Below are 8,520 nucleotides of genomic sequence, written 5' to 3' on the forward strand. Positions count from 1 at the left end.
TCTTTCCAGAAAAATACGCTCCAGATCAATGCAGAGCTAGTGAACACATTTCAATACATGATTATGGCAGTGGACCATGAAATAATTAAATAGATAAATAATTAATTAAATAGTGAAATAATTAAATAGTGAAATAATTATATATGTTTTTACATATATTAATTTGTAATTTAATTAATTAATGATACATTTAATTACACATTTATGTATTTAATTATCATTTTAATTATTTAATGACACATTTAAGTAATTATTGAATGATATATTTAATTGATTCATTGTGCCACTTTACGTAATACTTGAGGCTACGGTGAATTTGTGAGCAATCAACAGACGTTTTATTGTCAGTATGATGTAGCTCCCCAAAATGTCATAAGTGGCGTTTCTATGGCAGCTCGTGTTTCATTACGTTTCTTTTCTGGCCTGCGTGGGAAGACCTGCTGTGGCTTCTCTGAGGACAGTTTGTGCATCATCCCACCCCAGAGGCCAGTCACAGCTCGCTATATGAAAACTGGAAAGGTCTGGGACACACTGCAATCTGAGAATAGGCCACTTTCACACAAAACTCACATGCACCCTCTGTACAAGTTCCTGTTGTTCATTGTTCATTCCTGTTACTTTATTGGTTTTTATTGTGGCCCATCATTTATCCAACTGTTTAGTAGATTACATAATAATAAATTTAATTAACTTGAGCTTTGTGTCTTCTTGAAATGATGAATATAGCTTTGGGTCTTTTAGAAAAATAGAACTTCTACATATAATAATTGATGTAAAAACTAATTATTTGAACAAATCATTCCATTAAAATAAAAACTTAACAGAAAAATTACTTTGAAACGCTTTGAAAAATGCTTTTTAAATGTAACGTGAATTTTGGTAACAGGACTAAAAAACATGCAACCATCTTTGACTCAAAACCCATCTAAACAAATTAAGTAAATAAACTTAAGAATGATCAATACACAATTTAAAAAGTTAAATAAGTCCATTACTAGATTTAGTTTTAAAAATTTTTTAAAATTAAGTATTTAATTTTGTGGACTTGCAACATGGAAATGGCACCATTCAGTGGAATGAGCCAGAAATGGGCCTTGCGTTAGCTGCAAGGCATAAGCCTTCGGTCTTAGCATTAGCTGCTAATGCCGGAGCCCTCGGTCTTAGCATTAGCTGCTAATGCCTGAGCCCTCGGTCTTAGCATTAGCTGCTAATGCCGGAGCCCTCGGTCTTAGCATTAGCTGCTAATGCCGGAAGCCCTCGGGTCTTAGCATTAGCTGCTAATGCCGGAGCCCTCGGTCTTAGCATTAGCTGCTAATGCCGGAGCCTTCGGTCTTAGCATTAGCTGCTAATGCCGGAGCCCTCGGTCTTAGCATTAGCTGCTAATGCCGGAGCCCTCGGTCTTAGCATTAGCTAATGCCGTAGCCCTCGGTCTAGCTTAATGCCGGAGCCCTCGGTCTTAGCATTAGCTGCTAATGCCGGAGCCCTCGGTCTTAGCTTTAGCTGCTAATGCCGGAGCCCTCGGTCTTAGCATTAGCTGCTAATGCCGGAGCCTTCGGTCTTAGCATTAGCTGCTAATGCCGGAGCCTTCTGTCTTAGCATTAGCTGCTAATGCCGTAGCCCTCGGTCTTAGCATTAGCTGCTAATGCCGGAGCCCTCGGTCTTAGCATTAGCTGCTAATGCCGGAGCCTTCGGTCTTAGCATTAGCTGCTAATGCCGGAGCCTTCTGTCTTAGCATTAGCTGCTAATGCCGGAGCCCTCGGTCTTAGCATTAGCTGCTAATGCCGGAGCCTTCTGTCTTAGCATTAGCTGATAATGCCGGAGCCTTCTGTCTTAGCATTAGCTGCTAATGCCGGAGCCCTCGGTCTTAGCATTAGCTGCTAATGCTGGAGCTAAAAAGTTGTTACACAGATGACATGAAAGTTTACATCCTCCGATTAATACAATCCACTTTATTTATAAAGCGCATCATAGAACACTTGGTTTGAAACTCAGATGTTCCACACAGGCAGAATATCGCACGACAAAAACAAAAGACTTAAGAAACAAAATACACTTAAATCAAAAATGCCAAAGAAATCTAAAAACTACAAAATACACAGGAAAAAATATGAAGACTTAAATGTATTACAATCAAATATAAAAGTATAAAAGTAGAATACACCAAACAGTTAAAATATGAAGATATGCTGTCAGAAATGGCTCAAGCAAAAACACTTCAAAAAGGAAAAAACTAACATTTGCTGTGGGGGCCGGTTTGGTCTGGGAGAGGGGGCTGGTCTGGGAAAGGCCAGTACTGACAAAGCTGGACCAGTTTTGAGTCTGGATTCAGGAATGAGTTTGGAAGGTTTGGTTAGGACCAGCATGGAGAACATTACCGCCGTCCAAGCAGGATGTAATAAAAGCACGAATCACACATTCCAAGTTTTTATCGAAAAGATAAAATCAATTTAGTTCTTGCAAAAAGTTGCAGTTAATAAAAACTGGATTTCACTGCGGATGCGTCGAGTTTGAAGCCTCTGTCCATGTTTGTGATGGTTTCACATGAAACCTGTAGAATCAAACTTCATTTAATCTTAAAAGCCGTCCACTCTTTGAACCCTTAAGACGCTAAATCCCTGGAGACAGGGAACTTTGGTTGTTTTGTTTTAGGGGCAAATAAATCTGTGTATCAGAAAAAAAAAAATGAAAATGAAAATACATAATTTTCTGAAAATACTAAGTGAGAGAATATAAAAAGAAAATAAAATTGGCCCAGAATTGAGCTTTGAGGGACTCCACAGGGCAGGGGTGCAGTCCCCCGGCCGTACGGAGATCAGAACTAACCCACTGGACGGCAGGGTTCCTGACACCGCTCTGGACTGGACATGACAGTTACCTGGTCAGCCCTGTCTGAAGCTCATTACAAACTCCAGCAGTGTGATGCCACTGAGAATAATCCAGAACCTTGTTTACTAAATTTAGAATAAATCTTTATTTGTACAGCACTTTTAAAAACCAGGTTTACAAAGTGCTGAACAGCACACAGCAAAGTCAGGTAATAAAATCAACAATGAAAAGATAAACGCACGAGTACATTTTGAAAATAAAGTAAATAAAAATGTCATAAAAAAGCCAGTCGATAAAAGTGTGTTTTAAGAAGTGATTTAAAAGGTGAACTGATGGTGCAGCCTTATGTCCTCAGGCAGGTCGTTCCAGAGTCGAGGGGCTCGGATGGAAAAAGCTGGGTCACCTCTGGTCTTTAGTTTGGACCCTGGTACAGCTAAACGGGACCTGCCTGAGGATCTAAGGCTGCGGGGAGGCTCGTAGGGTGTCAGTACGGGTACCAGACCTAAACGAGCTTTAACAGTAATCAGTAAAACTTTAAAATCAAGTCTAAAACGTACAGCCAGCGAGGCTGAAACATGTCGTCTTCTACTAAAACCAGAGAGATTTGTACATTAGTTGTTTATAGGGACGGTTAATGAGTTGGTTAAACATTTGTTTTCACAGAAAAAGAAGAAGGTTAGGCATCAATTAAATCAGATGCACAGGTCTGCCTGCAGTATTGGGGAGAAATATATGTTGGTCAGATTTCTTATGATCAGATTATGGAGGCTACATGACGACTGGAATAATCAGAATCAGCCTGTAAATATCAGGCTGTGGGAAAAGCTGGAACAGAGATGTCTGGAAACCAAACCAGTACCGGCGCTTCATTCAGGATTTGTCCTCCCTTGAATCTCTCAGCTTCAAACGCAGCTCACACAGAGCCGACAGATACTCGCCGCTGTCTCCGCCCCTTTCCAGAGCTTTCTCGTAATATTCCACCGCCCTCTTAAGAAGCCCCTCCTCTTTGGCCACATCTCCCAGAAGGCCGTATGCTGCGGCGTCTCCGGGGTTCCTGGACAGACGCCGCTCTGCAATCTGCTTCATTTTCTGTGGATGAAGGCAGCTTGATTGGGCACAGACCTGCGTTTGAATCTGAAGAACAGAAGAAAGTAAAGCTGACAAACCTTAAGGCAGAAGTTCCGGTCAGAGGGCCTCCGTCTGAACTCGAGAACCTGTTGAAAACAGGACATAATTACTCATCCAGGACGGTCTGGGACTTTATTCTGTGAGTCTGAGGTCTAGTCTGGTACCCCGAGTCGTAAGCCTAGTCTGGTTCCCAGAACCAGGGACCTACAGCCAGGGTTCAGGCTCCATCCGTACCTTTTTGTAGTAGGTGATGGCGAGGTCGTCCTGGAAAGTGTGGTGCTGACAGAACTCGGCGTAGTTCTGGCAGATGCTCCCACGGATGCTCTCAGGCTCCTCCTCTAACTTTCCCAGAGCCTCATCGAACAGCCGCCGAGCTCTGAAACAACAAGGACGATACAGTTCATACCACCATAGACCCCGCCATCCGACAGTGTCCGCTACCCCAAGCCACGGAGGATCCGGGATCTGGGCTAAAGCACAGAAATGGAAGAAAACTGAATCTAAAAATCTTCACTTTGCTTTAAACACGAGGTTAATAAAAGCAAACAGGACTAAACTTGATGTCTCCGTCTTTAGATGGACTCATAGAAGCGGATACGAGACGCGGACATGACGGTGAGGATGAGGTCTGGACTCGGTTCTTGTGCCTCTGTGAGGAGCTGAGGAGTCGAGGAGCGACTGAGGGAAGTAAAGAAGTATGAGCATGTCTCCGTCTTTAGATGGACTCATAGAAGCGGATACGAGACTGGAACGAGACGCGGACATGATGGTGAGGATGAGGTCTGGACTCGGTTCTTGTGCCTCTGTGAGGAGCTGAGGAGTCGAGGAGCGACTGAGGGAAGTAAAGAAGTATGAGCATGTCTCCGTCTTTAGATGGACTCATAGAAGCGGATACGAGACTGGAACGAGACGCGGACATGACGGTGAGGATGAGGTCTGGACTCGGTTCTTGTGCCTCTGTGAGGAGCTGAGGAGCTGAGGAGTCGAGGAGCGACTGAGGGAAGTAAAGAAGTATGAGCATGTCTCCGTCTTTAGATGGACTCATAGAAGCAGATACGAGACTGAACGAGACGCGGACATGACGGTAATGATGAGGTCTGGACTCTGTTTCTTGTGCCTCTGTGAGGAGCTGAGGAGTCGAAGGATCGACCGAGGGAAGTAAAGAAGTATGAGCATGTCTCCGTCTTTAGATGGACTCATAGAAGCGGATACGAGACTGGAACGAGACGCGGACATGACGGTGAGGATGAGGTCTGGACTCGGTTCTTGTGCCTCTGTGAGGAGCTGAGGAGTCGAGGAGCGACCGAGGGAAGTAAAGAAGTATGAGCATGTCTCCGTCGGGTTGTCCATCCTTTCAGATGTCCTACCTGTCCTTCCATCATGTCTGAGGTGTTGAGGACACGCCTACAAACCCATGATACCGTCACCTCCGTGTCCAGGAGCTGAGAGACGTTCGTTATCAGAACGCTGATGTGTTGAGTCCTCGTTTGGTTTCTGCGTCCTCGTCTGGTAAAAAGTTTTTTTTTAGTCTGGGATGGGTCGGCTCCTGGTGACCAGCACCTGGTGATGTCTCTTTCCTCAGCGTACTGCAGAGCCAGCTCGGCCTTGGCGGGGTTTAACGTGCTCTTCAGCCTGATGGCCTCCTCCAGGTGCCGAATGCTGAGACTCCTCCAACGCTGAGCTTCTACTGCAGAAGAACACGGTTGGTTCATTTTCATGTTCATGGTTACAGGAAGCGTCTCGTCTGCTGCTCTTATTATTAAGATCACCTGTTTGTGTGCTGGACTGGCGACCTCCCGAAGATGTTCTCCTCTCACCTGGCGGCGGCCGGTGGCGCCAGTCCTCCTCCGACGCTGCTTTGGAATAATTGGCTATAGATTACACACACACACACACACTCATATATATGGTATGTCTTAGGTGAGGAAGGTCACATCAGGGAGTTTCCTCCTCCGGTGACTGATGGAAGAGTTCAGCAGATCCTGGGATCTTTGTAGGACACCACACCTAAAGACTGGATTGGGGACCCACTGCCCTCCCCTCACCATAGAAGGGGTCTACAACAGGACTCTGATCCCAGGATTTACTATAAAGTGTTCATGTGATCAAGTACCTCTGTCTTGCTGGTTTCTGGTGGAGAGCAGAGTGATCTTCTTCTGCTTGTAGCACAAAGCTAGACGCTGATGGATGAAAGCTGATTGGTTGTTGTTCTCCAGGGCTTTCTTCAGCAAATCAACAGCCCGGTCCACCTGGTTCTAAAAGAGACCGCATATCAAGGTCCATTCAAACGGAAACACAGTTCTCCTCCTCAGCATCATCAGGACCAGGTTCACCATCAGGACCAGGCTCACCATCAGGACCAGGCTCACCATCAGGACCAGGCTCACCATCAGGACCAGGCTCACCATCAGGACCAGGTTCACTCTGTAGGACCAGTCAGTACTAAGAGACTTTTCCTTCTCGTGTAGCTACCTGCTTCTGGAGGTAATTTCCTACGTAGCGGAGGACCTGGGTGTCCTCGGGTCCGATCTCCAGCGCTCTCTCCACCAGCCTGTCGGCCTCCTCGTGCTCCTGGTAGTACAGCAGCTTCAGTGCCAGCATGGACAGCAGGACGGCACGTCAGGGTTCATTTCCACGGCTCGGCGAAGTTGTTTGATGGCTGGTGACGCTTCAGCGTGCGCGTCCTAAAACATGCTGCAGATCAGACCTGTTAGTTCTGCAGCGTCTCCCCATTTATATTCAACTAAAATCTGATCAATCAGCTGGTGTTTATGTGATGGTGACAGCAGTTAAAACAACTAAAAGTCCAATGATACCAATACAAACTGCAGCCTAGAGTGTCCTGGTGCCAGGAGCACATGTGGACTCTTATGCTTGAACATGGTGTTTGTTATGGACAATCCATGACGAGCACAGAAGTCCAATAACAAAAGCATTGCCACCGTTCATACCAGAGGTGTTCACCCTTTCTGGGGTCCCTGCGGAGGATTCCTGGGGGTGGGAATCCGCTCCAGGGACCCCAGTTTGGTGCATAGGTGCAAACAAGTCAGGACCCGTCCCCTACCTTCACAAGATGTTCGGTTTGGTTGGTGAAATGGTGACAGTGGTGAAACCAGCAGGTTCAGCGTAATGGAAGGCTGTTGTGATAAATCAGTACCTGTTCTGTGCGATAGAGAACGATGGCGTAACCATTGTTAAATTCGCAGTCTTCAGGCTGTAGCTCCAAAGCTCTGCAGAAACACTCCTCGGCTCTGTCATAGTAGGATTTAGAGAGCTTGAGAAAGGTCCAGGCCTTCTCCGTACACCTCCTGGGTGGAGGACCTGGGGTGACTGGGTTTGGATGCTCCACCTGCAGAGATTCAGACAGGTAAGGAAATTATATCTGACAGACGTGGACTTTAGCTTCTGCTGCGGCGGCGGTGGCTCAGGCGGTAGAGCTAGAGCAGTCGTCCAATGACCGGAAGGTTGACGGTTTTGATTCCCACTCCCGCAGTCAACTGTCGTTGTGTCCTTGGGCGAGACACTAACCCTCCTCGCCTCCAGTGTTGGCGTCTCTGGTGAACGAATGTCGGTGATGGTCGGAGAGGCGTAGGTGCGAACTGGCAGCCACGTCTCCGTCAGCCTGCCCCAGGGCAGCTGGTGGCTAACACATAGCTCAGCACCACCAGGTATGAGTGAGGATGAATGATGGAAAACCATGTAAAGAGCTTTGGGTGCTTGAAAAGAGCTAATAAATCTAATCCATTATTACTAACGCGGACACCATCTGCAGGTTTATCAACACTTTGACCTTCATCTGTCTCCACGGGTCTTTATTTTTCTCTTTCTGGCATGTTGTAACACTTGCTGCTTGTTTTTCTGATATTTTTGTCCTTTGAGTTGATATTTTTGGTAGTTCTACTTTCTTCACAACCATCTTTCCAAACTCAGAACTGTCCGTCCCTTCATGCAGAGCTTCTTGTCTTATTACCCAGGTTTTGTTCCTGGATGACCATCAGTGATATTGGAGTAGGAGTTACCTTCCTCCTCTCACATCAGTTAAATGTGTCCGTGCTAAGCTAAGCTAGCAGCTCCATCCTGTGTACATACCAGTATGTCCTGGACTTTCTGCCAGTAGCTCTGGGACTGTTGGTGGTCTCCGGTGTGGTACTTTAGCCAGGCCAGGTCTCCGTACATCACAATGAGCCGCCGCTCGTTCTCACCGTAAACATCCTGGGTGTCTGCTCTGACTGGATGAGAAGTGACAGCGCCTCCTCCGGCTGACCTGAAGATGAGGACAGACAGGTGAGGATGCTCAGAGGTTTCAGGTGGTGTGCAGAAAGCCACCGCTCCACTCACATTGTTTACCTCACATAAGCCAGGTTTCTGTAGGAGTGTGTCATGGTGCCCCGCTGTCCCAGCTGCAGCTCCATATCGTGCAGCAGCTGCTTGTTTAGGTCGTCCAGCTCCAGTCGTTCTCCTTCAGTCCCAGGTGAAGCGACTCTGCAGCTGCTGCAGCCTGCAGTGAGATCCTCTGCATCGCTGCAGCTCACACAGAAAGGTTGTGTTAGATGGAAACAGATCTGA

General features: G+C 46.5%; 1 protein-coding gene across 1 annotated transcript; it reads right to left on the reverse strand.

Annotated features, from left to right (window-relative positions):
- Positions 1–1,929: 1,929 nt before the first annotated feature.
- LOC121632307 (interferon-induced protein with tetratricopeptide repeats 5-like) lies at positions 1,930–8,150 on the reverse strand. Its single transcript, XM_041973662.1, is given in 10 exon segments — positions 1,930–3,915; positions 3,993–4,040; positions 4,189–4,330; positions 5,515–5,641; positions 5,724–5,825; positions 6,068–6,209; positions 6,427–6,572; positions 6,575–6,638; positions 7,112–7,303; positions 8,044–8,150. Coding segments are annotated over 10 exon segments (1,269 nt in total). The 5' UTR covers positions 8,131–8,150; the 3' UTR covers positions 1,930–3,696.
- Between the last annotated feature and the right edge of the window lie 370 nt (positions 8,151–8,520).

This window comes from Melanotaenia boesemani, chromosome 21 (assembly GCF_017639745.1).
Source record: "Melanotaenia boesemani isolate fMelBoe1 chromosome 21, fMelBoe1.pri, whole genome shotgun sequence".
Taxonomy (NCBI): domain Eukaryota; kingdom Metazoa; phylum Chordata; class Actinopteri; order Atheriniformes; family Melanotaeniidae; genus Melanotaenia; species Melanotaenia boesemani.